This window comes from Cyphomyrmex costatus, unplaced genomic scaffold, assembly GCF_001594065.2.
Source record: "Cyphomyrmex costatus isolate MS0001 unplaced genomic scaffold, Ccosl1.0 scaffold193, whole genome shotgun sequence".
NCBI classification, from domain to species: domain Eukaryota; kingdom Metazoa; phylum Arthropoda; class Insecta; order Hymenoptera; family Formicidae; genus Cyphomyrmex; species Cyphomyrmex costatus.
In genome coordinates this window covers 3351120-3369470 of record NW_017275965.1, presented here as the reverse complement: position 1 = coordinate 3369470, position 18351 = coordinate 3351120, and the positions used below count along the sequence as shown (strand labels likewise).

The window sequence follows — 18351 nt, the reverse complement described above, 5'->3', positions numbered from 1 at the left end:
CATACTTTTTATAACACGAATTCAATATGCCAATCAATTGGTAATAAAAAATTCAGATTTTATAATTATCGAGATGTTTCTTTTTAATATTCTGGTCCAAATTATAACCTCATTAAAATCCATTTAAAAAAATGCTTTAAAGATATAAAGTTATCTGTTCGTAAAGTAAAATAAAAAAAATTCTCTGTCGCGTTTCTTAAATAGTTTAAAAATTATCGATATTTGGACGTTTAGCTGTTTTTAATTAGATTCCCCAAATCTACGAATCGTAAGAAGCCGTTGCTTTTGCGACACCTCATACATGCACATCCGCATCACGAAGGGATGCGCAAGGGTGCGTGAGCTCGGTAAAGGGTGTGTCGTGCCACTTGTCGCGAGGACACACGTGTCGCATGCTATTGGAGTTAGCAAAAGGGTGACGCGCAAAGTCCACCCCATATATGTGCCGTTTTTCGTTCTATATGTGACCGTGTTTATATGTCGTGACTTTTGCACGCGTACCTATAGGCGCGGGGGACTTTAAAGTGAAATAAATTAGAAATTTTGAAGGGGCCGCGAGCCACGCGCTCTTTCCACGCGCGGACCAGCCAACCCCTTCTCTCCCTCAGCTCGACGTATTATCGAGGGTGCTTGAATGCGGAGGGTGCGTCCCACGTTTCGATAACTACGATCGCGGTTTTGACACATTTGTCACTATCGTTTATTGCACAGTTCGATATTAAACGCCACGATATATACAGTCGAGCGTCGTTCATGAACTCAGTCACGGGGACGATTTTTTAATCGCACTTCCGTAACGCGGCCAAATGTCGCACTCGGCCGCGTATCTCGAGGGTGATTTTAATTGAGGATAAAAGCATTATACAGATTCAAATCGGCTCTTTCGTTACGCATTTTTCCACCACGGGCTTTACAGCCGGCGACACATATAGCTAATGTAATGTACTACGATTATGCATGCCGCAAGTGTAATTGAAATGAAGCATATTTGCGTCTGCAAATTCAATTTACCAAAATCTTTTTTCTGTTCATTTATTCTTTTCTTTTATTATTATAATTTAATCGAGAGACACTCGTAGTGAAAGTTTTGTAAAATTTTACAATGTATAGAAATACACTGAAAGAAAATGTTTTAGTTATCAACAAGAAATATAATAAAACGAAATAATTCTAATCATATGAATCTCAGAAGCTTAATTACGATAATCAGAATTCTAGTTATGTATTGTAATTGAATTTCTGTCCATACAGCACAGAAGTTTGCAGCAATATTATTGCAACGTTACATGTTGCTGCAGTGATCTGTGCTGTATGGATAATTATCTCCATTAGAATGTTTGATAGATTTAACTATATAAATGTCAGATTTGTACTTTTCTATTTAAATTTACTAGAACTCTAATTAATGCAACAATACTTGTCTAAAGTAAGATCGATAAAAAGCTTATTTAAAAAACCCTACTTTACATACTTACATGTCATATGGTGAATATGAAAAATACATAGGGTACAACGGTATTTTGATACGTTTCAGTCGCACCTGGTTTTTTCCCTCCTTCGTATATTTCCTCCCTTCGAACGTTCCGTGTATTTTACACATAAAACACACTTTTAAGGCAGCTTCGTCTCCGTTTTCGTCTCCGCCAGGATAATGACTCGTACACGCACACAATTACGTGCAATTTGTCGTACTTATCGACGTGAGCATCGTGATCGCGGCATGTATGTACGTGATACAACGTGGTCTTTCATGAATGCTAGCCCACGGCAGGAATACACGATGTCCCTGACCGATTGCGGTTACTTTTCACCGTAAAGATACCGTCTGCGAATTGTGCCGAGGCGAAGCATGTTCGCGAGACATCGTCGGGCGATGAATAGCCTTTCAATGTGGAAAACAATTGATGACGCATCATTTGAGTTGCGCTGAAGAGTGTCGAAACCCATGTTGCAGCCTGCCGAGTTTTAATTTGGCTCCTTTTGTTATTCGTAAGACTACCGCGCCGCTCGTGTTCGTTCAAAGATCAATTCTTCATGAATTTCGATTTGTCGGTCGAAAAGGACAAAGCTGTTTATAGAGACTTCGCGCATATCGGCGACTTCGCGTTTTGCATACCTTAATTCAAGGCCACGCTACGTGATCGGCTTTTCTTGGCTGATCGGCTTTCAGCGACTTTTATCTAAATTAAACCAGTTTTCCCCTGAGCAAAAGAGATACAGCGACGATGTAAATATTAGCTCATATTTTATCTCACATCGCGAGATTTAATTTGAACCTAGGATGGAGATGCTTTACCTGATTATAAATGTATAGGTACCATAAAATGAGGTAATTTTAGCCCAAATTTTTGAAGGGATAACTACCTAATGTATGATTTCGTGGGACAGAGTTCCCGAAATCATTATAAAATCCGTATGTATAGTCCAGTAATTGCAGATGCAACTACGAGGAATAACTGTATAATATTAGGTAAAAGCGCTTATTACAAATAACCTCATATATAGTGAAAAGGATTGTTTTTTCATCACATGAGAGGTCGTATGAAATAGAATGAAATCACGTGACATTTTTTCCGCTGGTGGTTATCCCTTCGCAAATTTTGCTAATATCTAGAGAGCATGTTAAAATCGACAACGTCTTAAAAATTTTTTTAAGATGTAAGATACATGCTAATTTTACATGCGTATTGTCTGCTCTCTAAAATCTTTAGAGTAGAATTTAATTCCAAAAAGTGACAAAGAGCTATATAATTAAAAAAGTATTGAAAAACTGACTTAATTATCAATTTAAAAAAAAAAGAGCGAGAGTTCATACTCTTTAGAGTTAAATTTCACTCCAAAGATTTTAAAAAGTAGGTTTTTTTTTTTAATTTGTATTAAAGTATAAATAAATTTATATTTTTGAGTTTTATAAATTAAAAAAGTTTTTTAATTTATTACCCCGATTGAGTTTAAGATACCTCATTTTATGATATAAAATACAGAAGAAAACGATTATCTCTTACTGTTGAACCTGCAGCATAATTTTCTATACGATATTCAACACACAAATATACAGCTCATTATTTCGACGATCAAAATCGTCCGTACTGCGACGAATTCACAGACCTTATCGGATTCACTCGTAACTATCGTAATGCTACTACGTATTAAAGTGAATCGTCGGTCGCGATCAAATGCACGTATTGTATTACCTTTATAAAAGCGAAGAGAGCCATCGGGGCCGGCAGCTGTTACTTGACACGCGAGCTGGAAAAGCAGCTCTTTTCACCTGCCTGTCCGAGTCGAACGAGACTAATTGTGAGATAACGCCTTCTTAATATTTCTGCCCTCGCAATAAATGGTGCGTACAGAACGATATCCCGAAGACCTTGACGTGTCGTTCGTAACGATGAAAATGTAAGAGCTCCACTTAACATTTTAGTTTGTAGATTAGTTTGATATTATCTCTTAATGAAACGGTGTCGCTTAATAAAGATACCGTGTATGAAATAGTAGCACAAGAGAAATGTGTCCACGGATTGATATTTGACTATTTTTCTCTTACACTCTTACGTTATATATTGAAGGTCTCATATCGTGCCTGACTTATTTAAATTCACGTTGAGGTCTATCGTCTGCTAAATTATGTACACAATCGATAATATATGTACATAATATATCTAAATATCTAACGCACACGTTCTGTGCTACTCGCAAATGGAACAACAAACTGTCAAGAAATAATTTTGATTTTAGCTTCGGATTAGCCTTGCTTCATAACGTGGCGCTAATTACAACTCTAATTAAAATGTGTCTTGAAGTCAAGATTAATCGGCGGACGATCTATATTATCTCAATTTGCTTGCAGCATTTAGAAGAGGCATTGTGTTCAGATAGGAATACGAAGATTCGCATAAGAGCCGAATAAAAATGCATGCGTGCAAGCGATAGAAGCGATGCACGCGAGGCTAGCTTTCGTCTCGCCGTTTCCCTTAACACACGCACGCACGTATGTGATTGTTTTAGATCGCGCCGTTGTCGCGGAAATGCGAATTCGCACGCTCGAGGTGATATTCATAATACGGTGCCATTAATTACTCATTGTCTCTGCGACGGCACCGCTACCATCCCCCTTTTCTTTCCGCGTCTTCTTCCTATCGCTGCTGTCCTACTCGTAAATGCACGTCACGCATTCAAGCAAATCATAAGATATACAACACGTCGGAGAGAAGGTGTGATACGTTCCCTCCCTGTTATTTTTCTTCCACCTTATTACGATTTCCTTCCATCGAGAGAAAGAGAGAGAGAAAGAATGAAGGAGATTGGCGTATCCTTTTCGTAAGATTGCGCCGGAAATGGCGGACAACACCGAGGAATACACGTGTACAATTAGAGATACATTATTCATTAAATTGTAGACCGAACGTGTTTATAAGTATATTAATAACGCGCGCGTACTTCGCGTCAACGTGAAAGCACGTGAACATTGTGTTCGCGTGATATTACACGCTCGTCGAACGAGAATATTGTTCGTCTCTTAATTTGCTCAATTATCGATACGCTCTCCTTACTCCTGGACATAATTAATATCTATATAAGTGCATTTAAACGTCGCTACGAAAAGATCGGAGATACGTCCACTTATTTTTTAAACGCTCGAAAACGTTATATCTTGCTGTAAAATATATATATCAAGGTAGAAAGATCCTCAAATAAGATATTAAACATCATTTAGACCCAATATAGATTAATTTTAATCTTGGTTTAATTTAATCTTTCTTTTTATTTCTTAGAATTAAAAGAAGATAAAAATCACTAGCTAAATTGCGATTAAAATTAATTTACATTAATAGAAATGGATATTAGACAATTTTTCATTGGTCTATCATATTTAGGACGTGCTTACAATAAAATGAGATAAATGCATAAAAATAAAATGTGTGTGTAATCTCTCAGTCTATTTTAAGCGTTTAACCTATTCTATTTAAAACAATATCTAAGGTTATTTGAGGATCTCTAAGTCAAATTATTGTCATTTTATTTTAGGGCTACACACCTTTACATATCGCTATGCAATTCGGCCACGAGAACATATTTAATCTCTTGGTTCAAGTATACGGTGAGTGCGCATTTTTTCTAGGCAATGACAAAAATCACATAATAATCATATTTAATGACGGATTTTGAAAATATATTTCCAGGCGCGAATCAGGACATACGTGACCACAGCGGTAGGAAGGCTAGACAGTATCTGGCCTCGCAAGAGGCGGCAGTCAGCCAGGACACGTTCCACAGTAAGTATATATTCTTTCTATACGAAGGAAGACGTCACTTATATAGAGAAACGGAACGCAACTTTTGTACATAATTTGCGGAGAGTTGCATTTGTGTACAGATATTCTGAAATAATTAGTTCCTCATAATTAGCATTAGTTCCTCCGATAGTACACAGTTTTGCTAAAATATGTCAAAATTTAACTGTGTGTTTACAGATATAAATTTGAAAATAATTTTGTTTAGCTATCAAAATAATTATGTAGGACGTTCAAACTAATTTTTAGAATATTATATATTTTTTGCGGTATTATCATCTACGCTTAAAAGTTGTACATGATTAATTTGATGATCCAACAAAATTATTTTCAGATTTGTATCTAGTGAAATTTTTAGATACTTCAATAAAACTTTTTTCCGTGTATGATATTAATATCTCTTATTATCGCATATCGCGAATTAATGGCGTCTTTCCTAAATACGATCTATAAGACTATTTTGAGAACTTTAACTGCAAGCTGTACAAAGCAATCTTCTCGCCCGCCTTCGAGAATGCAGCACACGCGTTATTTTATTTCGTTTGTCGATTTAAGAAAAACAGTCCGATTCGTGTTGACGATGTGTTTTATAAATTATTCATATCAGTCATCCCTTTCTTCCCGCTGTCTTACATACGCGACGAAATTGCAGCGAAAGTTTGACCGTGGGATATTAAAATTGTTTTTTCACTTATTATACGGAATCTTTCTTTTTTTTTCACATATTACTACCAAATAAGACATTGTTCGTCTCACGCTATGGAAACGTAGAAAAAAAAGCAGTTTGCATAACGTGAATACAAAAGACATAATCACCGTCTGGAAAAGTTGTCTAAAGGAATTCTCCGATCCCGTGCCAAACTCGCCCCGACCACCGCTTGCATCGCCGCCGTAAAACCAATTACGCCTCGTAGTATACTGTAATTTACACCATTTGTCAGTGTGAGTCCCGTCAAAGTTCCGTTGCTTCCCGCCGCGTATCCCGTGTCGATCATTGTTCATCATTTTCTCGCTCGTTTTCGTGACGTTTGCTTGTCACGCTCCAGCACGGTCCGTTAACAGCCGATTCCGCCTAATCCTCGAAGATTGCATGCGATGCGGCAACGATATTGTTAGTAACCTACGAGTTAGTATTCTCAGACTAGATATTCCGCGTGCTTACATCTGGACTTTTATCTTAACATCGCTACTCTTCTGCATATCGCTAAATTTCGCACGTCTATTAACATCCTTACTATGGTACTTGCTATGATTAATTCTCAATATATACCGTATACCAACAGTATTATGCGCCGCAGATAACAATGCATCCTCGAGCTATCTAGGATATCTCGCTATCGCTTTAGACGCTTATCTTTAGATTTAAAGGTGTAGACGTAGGTCAGGCATGACGTGACGCGGTATTTGAATAGTCGGAATGAAGAATGGTTACGGGCTCGCTCTTCGGTGAGTATTTCGGGGCTCTGGAAGTATTCTTCTGTTGTAGGGATTACTGCTGCCGCTACACTCAGGCAAGTTCAGAAGCACACCTCCGCTAAAGTAGTAAAGCGCTTGTGTGTCGCCAGATTAAAGTACGTAGGCGCACCTTAGAGTAACGTATGACTGTCACTTTTCTGCACTTCTGACGTGAGTATCTCGAAGTTCCACGGGCCTCGCTGGGCGAATGTACGCTCCGGAGACTCGCCCGAGGATATTATTTGCCGAAAGAAGCGAGTGTTGAACACGAACCCGTTTTGCTTCTGGCGCTTTACGAGCAATGTTCGACCGTCACTGTTTCTCTGCTAAACGTCTGAAATGTCGAAAATGTGTTAACGCTGAAGGAGTTTACAGTAGCTTTGACGTACTTATTCCGAAAGTAACAACTCTATGTTGATCTGCATAAATATTTACTTCTACATACATATATTTCTTTTACTTTATAATTAATATTAAATATATAATGTAATCAATTACTGGTAATGAAACATTCTTTTTTCATGCTTTAACATACATGCATATTCCGTTTCCTTTTCATCGATAAACGTTGATCATATAATATACGTTTCGCAACGGCTATGACACATGAATTATTCAAGTGGCAGTAGTACATCAAATTTGTCGTCGTAGAAAATTAATGTTGTGTAACTGGCAATGTGAAGTGAAATTAATCTTGGAATTGAACTTGTAATTTTTTATGTCATGAGTGAGTGATGAAGCGTGTTGATACAAATTAAAACATAACAAGACTCTCTACTCCTGCACCCTAATTTATTTTATTGTTATATAAGATATTTCGTTTCACATCGCTGCTGCTATTATTTGTTATTGTTTTTGAGCGCATGCGTGAAAGAGAGAGAGAGAGAGAGAGAGAGAGTGTGTGTGTGTGTGTGTGTGTGTGTGTGTGTGTGTGTGTGTGTGTGAGTGTGTGAGTGTGTGAGTGTAATATGTGTTAACTTAAATAGAGCATGTACACATAAGCATGAGAAGCACATATAATACATACATATCACGTCAGCCGATTCTCAGCATCACGTTTTATTCACACTGGATAATTATTATATCTGATAACAATGACAGGATGTATAATTCTCGAAAGGGAAAGTAGACTCAATTTTTATACTAACTTATTTAACAGTATTATTAACTTCCCCTTGAGGTCCCTATTCTTTCTATTTAATTCCATTGCGCGAATCATATTTTTATTAACTATACAAAATAACATTTCCACACATGTTAAGAAGATTACTTTTTAATTGCAGATTTGTTATTAACAGAATTTTGCGTATAAAGCTGCTTCTCTTTAGACTTTATTAAGTATATTAGTCATAATTAATATATCCTATAATATCGTATTTTTTAATAAATAGCCTTTTCTTTTTATTCGATTCTAATTCACTTGCAATATTCTTTTGTCGATCTTCCCATTTTCTTGCTGTCTGAACGAGATATAGTTTCAAATGATTTTCTATTTTATTTCAGAAATAAAAGCAAGGAAAAAGCATGCAGGTAAGAAATAATTCCTTTGGTGTCCGAGCGTTTTAGTAGAGACTAACTTAGCGCATGAGAAACAAGCTAAATAGACATTAACACCAGAGCATTAGTTTCCTTTTCATCAATTTTATAGTTTTAATAATCCTGCTTATAAAATATCTTTCATATAGTGTATCAGTTTTAATGATTTTATAATAATCGAGGAGTATTTTATTTCCGTTGTAGACTTAATTAACGTAAAAAAATATAAATGATCAGAGATACACGCAAATCTGTCGATCGGCTGTATTGTTCCGTTATAAAACTTACGTTGTAATAAGTAAGACAACTACAAGAGTATCGTAACAGAGTGATTGATTGAATGCACAGAGAAAGATCTTGGTTTCCTACGAATTGGCTCATTGAACGTTCGCGTGAAACGTACTACGGAAGCCTTCAGCCAATTCCTGGGTGTGGCAACCAGCAGTACGACTAACAACAATAATGAGAAGATTCATAAATCATGGGGATCCGCGGACAATGTTCAGGTACTATTCTCGTGAGTTCAGTGTGTCATTGAATCAAACACGTTGCACATTAGAATAAATTCCATAATGAAAAATATATATTTCTTCGATTAAATAGATTTGTTCGCGTTGCTTAATCTCCAAAAAAAAGTATACATAATTACACTATTTAATAAAAAATATAAATAATTTCTATTATATAAATATATAATAGAAATATATAATTATACATAAATTTAATGGAAATATGTAAATAGAATCATACTTCCACCAAAAGATAAATACACACACATTAGTTAATGGAATCACATTAATAATATTATTAACATTCAGTGTTACTGTCCATTCTAATCTCTCGCGTGTTTCGTTGTAACATTTCTCGTTGTAAGCTGGAGCAGAAGCTGATGCCACCGCCAAAGTACGCGCCCATCAAGAAGCGCAGGAGCAGACGGCCGCAGGATTTCGGTTGTTCGCAGGAGCAGCAGCAGGTCGCCAGTCAACCAACTACTCCGTTGCTGCAGGGCAAGGTGAACCGACCAAACCGGGCTGTTCAGCGTCGACCAACGTCTACGACATCGATCAACTCCAACTCCATCGCATCCGGTGGTGTTCAGCAAAACGGCGATTCCGACTCCGACACGGCGTGTGGTTTCGATTCTGCGTGGCGAGGATCGGCTCAATTGTAATTAGCCTAATTCATTACTTTAGATAACGTCGCTCACGCTTATTCGATTGCACGAAGTATAAGAAAGCTTAGATCCCAAAAAGCTTTAGGGACCGACAGTAGAGAGAGAGAATAGAATAAAATATTTATTCACTTCAGCGTTTTTGACAAAGCCAAGAAGGGGACTTGGTTTACAATTTTCCTTATCTCACTTATCCATCCATACCTTTTGTATACCACTTAGGATTGATTGTTCCATCTTTTGGTAAAGTTTACTTGTTAGGTAAATAGCAAGATTACCCAATCACGTGCACGAATTGCCAGATTTACCTAACAGGTAAACTTTATCGAAAGATGGGACAATCGGCCCTTAATTGCACATTTATTTTTCCTGTTCTTAACTTACCTATAACTTGCCTATGAACTATGACTTAAAAACTACCTCTATATAGACTACTGTATAATATGGGACCGACAGTATCTCTGGCAATTCTTTCAAAAGGCAGACACAAAAATCTAAGTACGCGATTCTCACCAATGACTACACCGACGTGAAAGACTTTAATATACAGAACAAAATTTAAAAGATTTTATTTTTCGAGCTCTCAAATTATTCTCATTTTGCAGCATTTTATTGTTTATAATACAGAAAATCTGGTAATAAAAATTGTATTTCAGATATGATTTCTTTATAAAAATTTTATAATGTGAATCATACCTCGTTTTCTTTAATAAATGCATTAAATAATTTATTTTTTAGATTAAAATAAAATTATTTGATGTACATGATAATGTTCATCCTCATTTCAACTAAAATGCTCAAATTTAACTTTAAACATTGTATATAGATAAACGTATTTTTTACGTATTTTGTTTATATATAGAAATATATTTTATAAGTTGCAGATCGTAATTTAAGGATATCTAATACGCTTATATTATGATATTTATCACAATATAAATCATAAAATATATTTTAAATTTATAAAAATAATTTTTATCCATCTCACGATATATATGATTTTTATGTTCGTATTTACGATATTGCTATTGTTGTTACATATTACGCTGTTCATATATTAGCATTCTACGCATAAAATTTTAGACAATTCGGTGCTAATTGTATGATAATTATTAAACGCTTAAAAATTACTTTATAAATGCAAGAAACATTTCTATGCGTATTTAACAATAAGAAATGTTAAACGTTGTACTGTTAAAGCTCAGTTTCACAATTCGCTCTTCACTTTTAACTCTTATTTCTCATCTCTTTCCAAATTTATAATAGAATTAGAAAGAAAGATAAAGTATAATATAAAGTTAAATCTCGGTTAAGAGTTAACCGTGAGTTGTAAAATTGGGCCTAATAAGCGTGTGTATACAGGGCGACAGTTTTTAATTATATCATATTTTAAACATCACATTTGAGATTAAATTAAAGTATTTTATCTTTGATATTTTTATATATATGTACAGAAGATGTATTTGAAATTGATATAGACATACCAACAATATAGAAATTAATTCTTTTTATAAGATAAACAATGTCCGAGCTTATTGTGGTAGATGTATTTCATATATATTTGTTGTAGTTGCTACAGTTTTTTAATTAATTTCATAGTTCTTTAATTGATTCTCTATAATTCTATCATAGTTAAATCAGTTTATGAGTCAAAAAATTAGTGTACATTATATTGTATCGCTGAATGATTGGCAGTAAGACAATCTTTGTTGTTTTCTATCTGTCGAATATATTTCATAGACTAAAAAAACAACTCAAGTGTAAATCTTAAAGAAATAAACATAACAATAAATTAAAATAAGTATTTTTATTTTATTAAAGATACATATTGCATAGAACAAAAGAAAAAAATATCAACTGAAGTCTAAATCTTAAAAAAATAAAAATGACTATTTTTGTCATTATTTGTCAGATACAGTTTTACATAAAGTCTGTTTTTTATTCCTGCACTTTTTGAATCGTTGTGCACTAAACAGACCTATATATTTTGTGGTTATTGATAATGCGGTCACATATTAATTAAAATAAGTTTTAATCCGTTTTCTGAAATTTTTAGTATAATTCCCTCTTCAATTTTTTTTCTAAAATAATAAATAAAAATTAACATCGAATTTACTTATAATCTCCTTTATTTTTTTATAGGGAACTGTGGTGAGAATGGGAGTAACACTAGTAGAGAGAGAGCGTTAGTAACTGCTTCGAATTTATGTTGCTTTAAACGTTCATCTCTTAGTTCTTCTTTGGATTTGCCCTTTTCTACCGAACTTACATGTATTTTTGAAAATTTTATGTTGTCAAGGGGCTTCTCTGCGCGGCTAATTTGGAAAGTTAAAGAACAATTAAATTTACTAAACAATAATTATTCAGTCAATGTATAAAAGTTTTGCTCATCTTTTTTAGAAATAGGAATAAGCTTTTGCTTCTTATTGGTACTCATAATGAAGAAAATCCGAGAAAATCTCACTTCGTCAGATTGCCTAAAAAGGCAATCTACAAAAATCAGCTCTTACGCCTCTCTTTATTTTTATTTTCTTCCTCTATATTTCGTCGTATTCTATATCTTCTACTTTGATACGTATTCTAGCGACATCTTTGCACGATCAAAAGAAACTTTAATTCAACTCGATAGGTAAATAAGTTGTTTTCTTCTCGGGTAACACTTTTTGCTGTTTCTTTAACGTTTTTTATGACTTTAAACGCCAGATGGACACTCAGCTCACGGTGAGATAGAGAAGTTAATGGCATTAATGGAGATCGTAGAAATCGTGGAACAAGTGTGAAAAATATGTGACACTACCAGGAATATTGAGGGGTGGGGTCGCCTTGGAACATTGGAACAGTTGGAATTTGGAACTATCTGTCATTAGACACATGTGCTGGTTTCCATTGATATTCCTTTCCCAAGCTGTGATGACAATTAATGACAAGTAGTTTCTCGCCGAAAAAACGGAGCATTCCACTTCTGCATCTCGCGCACGAGAAAGATGTATGACATATGCCATCCCAGCGTGAGTAATCCGTTTTACTCGGGTAACCAAAAGGACGTATGGGATCTCTGTAGTCTGAGAATGTGCATGCCTATGTATGTCTAAATATTTAGTACGTAAAATTATTTTGCAATCGTTCTCAATGTACGCTTACAGTATTATCATCTGTGCAAACTTGGCTGTAATGACGCGATAAAAACAAGCACCGCCTTTTATGTCTACATTGAAATATGCGAAGGTATTGTATCCAATTTAAGTGGGTGGTAAATACACACGACACTTATTCTTGTAATGATTTTCAGTGAAGCGATACTGGGATGTCAAATACAAGTATAACGAAGAACTTGACGTAATCTATTTCGAAGTGAAGAAAAGAGAGAATTCTCAGCCAGAGATCTATGTACCTTGGCCAACAAAGTATAACATCTGTTTAAACAAGATTGAGAAAATGCAAAAATTATTGCAAAATGAACGGTGATTTTGCGATTTTGTTTTATTCTTAATTCTCCTATGTTTTGATATTTCTATAATATGATTTTATTGTATTTCCATTCTGTTTAGTTAAACTTCTTGTACGATTCATCTTTTCTTCCTTTTCTTTAGGAAAAAAAGAAAAAATAAACCATCCAAGAAGTTCGTCCTAAAAAAGAACTGGCTTAATCATTTATGTTATATTTCTAAATAACAAAATTTAATTCAACAGGTTGACATTTGTATTTAAATCGGAAGACAGTAGTAGTGTTTTCTATACAGTAACCACTGGCCTTTCGAAACCAGCTACACCAGAAACAAGTAAACAACAAAAAGAAAAAGCTGAAAAGATACTAAATCTCGAAAGTGAAATCCGAAGAAATACATCAAACTTATATGAATTAGCAAAGACTTTAGATTCTTCTCACGAAACTAGCGAACAAATTGATTTGGATACTACAAACTCTTTGAATACTGAACATTCCAGTGTAAAGATATTATGATACTTTTCATCTACTTAATTTATAATTTTGATCTCGTCTATGTTTGCTGTTTGTATATTAGTATTTATCTCTTTCTGTTACACACCTTACAGCTTGTGTACCAAACACACTATAGTTGAATATGTAAAAAAAATACTGACATATTGGAAGTAACCTTCCAATATGAATATATTGTACTTTTTCTTATATTATGTATAATAAACTAATCATGTTATGAGCGTAATAAAATAATTTTCTTTGCAATAAATAAATAAATTATATGATATATCAATTTTTATTGAATCGCGAGAATAAGTAAACTATGTTTATTAGAAAAGGTGTATTAAAAATATAGGGAAAGATATATATTTTTTATGTTTATTTTTTTAAAGTAATTCACATATATAATGCGGATTTTAAGAATACTTCTAAGAATTGCGTAATTGTTTAAAGTGATATGTGATAAGCTGCCACTGCAAAGATATGAATCAAATAAATTAATTTAAAAAAATTTTCATCTCTAGCCATGTATTATTAGTAGACACTACAAAATACGAGGCACATAAATTTCCTTATTATAAAACTAATGATAAACATAGCGAACATTTTAACCAAACTTACATCTATAATAATTTCTATGTAATTATGTTATATATAAAAAAAATACGTATAACGAAATAGTCTAATAAATCTTTATAAATCAAGAGTAAATCTATCTACAAAACACCATAAGATGTTTGTATATATGTACATAATTTTAAATTATCGCATTTTGGACCATACATATGTTCCATAAAATCATTAAATAATTTAATTCTTTCTGTAAAGAGCTGCATATAATATCAGTGGAAAAAGTAATTTGTTCACACACGATGCCATCTTCTAACGAATACCAAGTTACACATTGTAAAACGTAAAATACAAAACGGTATGATTTGATGTAAAAATATTTTTATCTCTCATTTAAATTGTTTTAAAAGATATATAAAGTTTTCAAAGATTGTAGACTTCGGCAGTTGAAAGTAGCGTAAAAAGAATGATATTGCATAGCTTTTTTCAGCTATATAAAGTACAAAATACACATCAATGGACATCTAGAATCTAAAATGTTATTTTTTGCGAAATGTAAATAATTTTGTTATTAAATTAAAGATTAGGGTTTCCTTCGCATAAAATCCATTTCACATTGCTTTACAAATTGTGATATATTTTTTCCTGCTTGTTTTACTACTAAATGCGTTGTCACGTAAATTTTCATGAATTTTATATTCTTCAGCCTATCTCTAATATCAAAATTAATATCAAAAAGATCGGATTTAAAACATTATGTACAAAACAGACATTAAAAATTATTCTTATTTTTCAAATTATCTTCCACTGTCGTATATTATGTTCAAGATCCGAAAATATTTTAGGCGCGATACCTAAAATATTTTTCTACAGATCCGAATCTCCATCCTGCATGTATAAGAATTATATATAAAATAGATACCACACAAAATGGTTATATATATATATATAAATTTATAATTGCAGTAAGGCAACTAGATCTCGAGATACTCGAATCTATTACTAATGACACAGTTAACTTTTCATGATAATATTCAATATTAAAAAGGTTCACAAGTAATTCTGGTCATTACATATTTACGCCTTATTAATATTAAAAGAGCAGTATTGAAAATAAAACTTGATAATCTCACTAATTTAGATAATAAGATTTCAGTAATCAATATTTGCAATTAATAAAATTCGATTTAACTATATTTTAATTATTTCATAGTATGATAAATTGGACAAATCTACAATAAAATGAACCATATCATAATCAATTTATACATTTACCAAGTTTTATTTGAAATATCTTTCCTCATTTGCGTCGTTATAAAGTCCGTAATTCAATCTTCAATTTTAAATCTAAGACATAGAGATAAATGACAAGTCGAAAAGATTATATACAATATCGGATTATTTCTTACTATAATAGCCAGCAATTTTTCTAGTTCTATTGCATATTACATATAAAAAATTGTTCGATTATTGTAGGCACCTTTTAAGAGATGGGTGAAGTATACCATGGGGTTACCTTTAGATTGTGTATGTGTGGAAGTTGTAGAAACAATCGAAATCCAATAAAGGATTAATTAAGTAAATACTAAAGTTATATAGCATCTGTAAAAGAGCTGTGATAATTAGAAGAAAAATTAATTTAAAAGATTTTCGTAAGTATTTAAAATCTAATAGCTACTACTTTAATATTACACAGCTTTCAAATCATATTCTCTGCAAAATTAAAACCAAATCTTAAAAAATGTTCAAACATGTTTACGGTAAAACGTGAACACGTCTTACAACTTTAGTAATTTGTTGCAAAGTTAATTAAAAATGATCGTACAATACTACACCAATAATTATTGAACATAGAAATAGCATTCATTATTCTTTCGACACATTTGATTATATATTTATATATACATGATATGAAGCACATGAACTAGTAAAAGTATCTTATAAACTAGAATATGAATGTACATAATTAAAATGATGAAATATAGTAATTAGGATACATGTTAAACGAACCTAAAGGACTTTGATATATAATATTAATGCAATGTTTCACATGATATCTCGTATGAGGGCTCGTATGTATGTCTAACATCACCATAATCTTGCAAAATTAGCTATACATAAATGGATTAAATTTCCAATTATCATAACAGACAATATATATTAGTTTAATCGAAGCGCTAAATGTTACTGTCAATACGATCATTATTGTTGCACATACATAGCGCCATTTCAGTTTTAATTCTTTATCACATGAGCATGAGCAAGTATAGCTACATTTTGATTTACTTTATGCTTTCTTAATGAATGTTAATATTTTTTTATTATTATGATTATCCTTTAAGTTCTATAAGGATATATAAAATCTTTGAGTTATATTGCGTGTATTACTGTACATAATAGCAATATATAGACAACGAAACGTTGAAAATAATATATATCTTCACGCAAAAGGACATCCATACATATTTAATACTAGCAACAGGACAGTGTCTGGAGATCACTTCTGCAAATGTAATCTAAAATTATTCAGTTATATGCGAAAAACTTCTTTATCGAAAAATTAATAGGCTTCATCGCTTTTTCCTTTGCAAGAATTGATTGGAACCTTTAGACTTTTAAGATGATCATAAATTCATTCACAATATTACTTTGTATCAAATCAGAAATTGTAAATTCATGTATATCAACTATTTACTAAAAATGTACAACTCATAACACGCGGAAAACCTGAGATTCGATAAAAAACAAGTTTCTACAGCGAACTTTGCACTACAAAATAATTCTTGATGAATGTTATTCTCTGAAGACTTTAGTATATATTTTCGCATTGTCCCTTACAAATAATTAACACTATATAATTCATAGCATTCAGTACATTTTCAAACACATTTTGATTTACCATGAAGACTAAACAGAAAAAAAGTACTTTGAAAAACCAAAAAGTTTGAAAGATTCTTACGTAATTGTAGCGTCTAAAGAACTGTCAGAGTCAAATCAAAAGACCAATCTTAGAAAAGATAGATTTCTAAGGCAATGAACAACTAAGCTGTATTTGTCATACAAGATGTTTCTTCTTGAGAACGGCTATCCAGGATTTGTGACTGGAATGTCTATGCAAGAGGTCAATCTGAATATACAATTTGTATCAGTGAAAAGATCAAAAATCGAAGTAAGTTGACTCATACTTTCGGTGAATTTTTAGCTAATATATTGATACTCTACAAAAAGCGTTTTCAATTTTTATGATTATTATACTACCATGTTTATATCTTTAAAATTCAGACAATCAATAAGCAAAAAAAAAACTTCTATGACTGGGAAATTTTTTCACTGCTTCCGAACTTTCGATACATGTGACCGAAAATACTGGGAATAATCCAATTTATTGATGAACATGGCGGATACTACAGGGGCCACTTACAACAGGGACTCACAATCTATATAAAGAGATGTCTTGTTTAGGGATTCTTAGCAAAACCATTTTTAGACAATGAGCAATCGAGAGCACCAGAATTATATCCGTTCACATCATAAGTTAAGAACGTAATATCAAACAGAACTTTTCTATGTTTTTAGCCTCTTGGTAATCGTTGTAATAAAGTGAAGAAATTAGTGTTTAAAAGTGGCAGATAGTTTTTTGAAATATCCAAATAATATGGAGATAAATATGGATTTTATTTTAGTCATATTACTTTAGTTCTATTCGACGAATAGAAGATGTTCAAGATATTTTTAACTAATTTCAAAATGATGTTTGAGAATTGATTATACTCGAGAAGTTAAATGAGATGTTAGTCTCACTAATGAATAGATCTCGACCTATGGAGCTGCATTCATGTACACACCACAACTTTGGTTAAAAAGTTTCTCTTGTAAATGTGCCTACTGTGATCATTAACATAGTATCTAAAATAAAAAATCTATATATATGATGTATGACATATATATATATATATATATATATAGCTCAGATGAACAAACGCGCACAAATACTACCGGCTGCGCGATTCCATAGCAATTTTTTCTTCAATTATGTTGATATTCTCTGGGAAAATATATATCAACATAAATCATAATAATTAATATTTCTATCAATTATTACAGCTAGCACCAATCAGCCATGTAAGTAAAGTCTTTGAATAGACTCTGCTCTAAGTCGCTAAGAGGCCGAGGATCTTTTGGAGGCGTTAGTTGTGGCTTCTCTGATGTGAACTCTTCATCGAAATTACTCACATCTTCCACTGAATGCTAATAACACAGAAATATTTGTATATAAATATTATATTTTAAAAAATCTAATTTACTTCTGATACTTCAATTGATATTTAATTAATGTCAAGATAGATGTAACCACTTTCTCTCTTATATATTCAAAGGAGAGTACT

At 32.8% G+C, this 18351-nt stretch overlaps 3 protein-coding genes across 5 annotated transcripts in view; 2 read left to right on the top strand and 1 right to left on the bottom strand.

Annotated features, from left to right (window-relative positions):
- Positions 1-9668, top strand: part of sowah (ankyrin repeat domain family member sosondowah) — a 113397-nt gene extending 103729 nt beyond the window's left edge. Inside the window, exons 11-15 of the mRNA XM_018538302.1 lie at positions 5029-5101; positions 5184-5276; positions 8253-8279; positions 8634-8791; positions 9160-9668. Of these exons, the coding sequence (XP_018393804.1) occupies positions 5029-5101; positions 5184-5276; positions 8253-8279; positions 8634-8791; positions 9160-9456 (648 nt within the window). The 3' untranslated portion in view covers positions 9457-9668. The remainder of the gene's footprint in view (positions 1-5028; positions 5102-5183; positions 5277-8252; positions 8280-8633; positions 8792-9159) is intronic.
- A 2517-nt stretch (positions 9669-12185) lies between these two features.
- On the top strand, positions 12186-13417 carry LOC108772842 (tRNA-splicing endonuclease subunit Sen15). Its single transcript, XM_018538479.1, has 4 exons — positions 12186-12464; positions 12600-12681; positions 12746-12917; positions 13147-13417. The coding sequence occupies exons 1-4, from the start codon at positions 12441-12443 to the stop codon at positions 13415-13417; spliced, it is 549 nt and encodes a 182-aa protein (XP_018393981.1). The 5' UTR covers positions 12186-12440.
- Positions 13418-18070: 4653 nt separating this feature from the next.
- The window catches only part of Pkn (serine/threonine-protein kinase N), a 28851-nt gene continuing 28570 nt past the window's right edge, over positions 18071-18351 (bottom strand). For all 3 annotated transcript variants that reach the window (XM_018538244.1, XM_018538247.1, XM_018538248.1), the window contains one exon: positions 18071-18214. In XM_018538244.1, coding sequence (XP_018393746.1) covers positions 18071-18214 — 144 coding nt within the window. The remainder of the gene's footprint in view (positions 18215-18351) is intronic.

What these genes read in the sequence shown, in the direction of transcription:
- LOC108772842 (XM_018538479.1), top strand. Translation starts at nt 12,441, where the DNA reads ATGTATGACATATGCCATCCCAGC. An exon ending in ATGACATATGCCATCCCAGC is followed by an intron (nt 12,465 to 12,599) that starts GTGAGTAATCCG and finishes GTACGCTTACAG; the next exon opens with TATTATCATCTGTGCAAACT. An exon ending in CTACATTGAAATATGCGAAG is followed by an intron (nt 12,682 to 12,745) that starts GTATTGTATCCA and finishes AATGATTTTCAG; the next exon opens with TGAAGCGATACTGGGATGTC.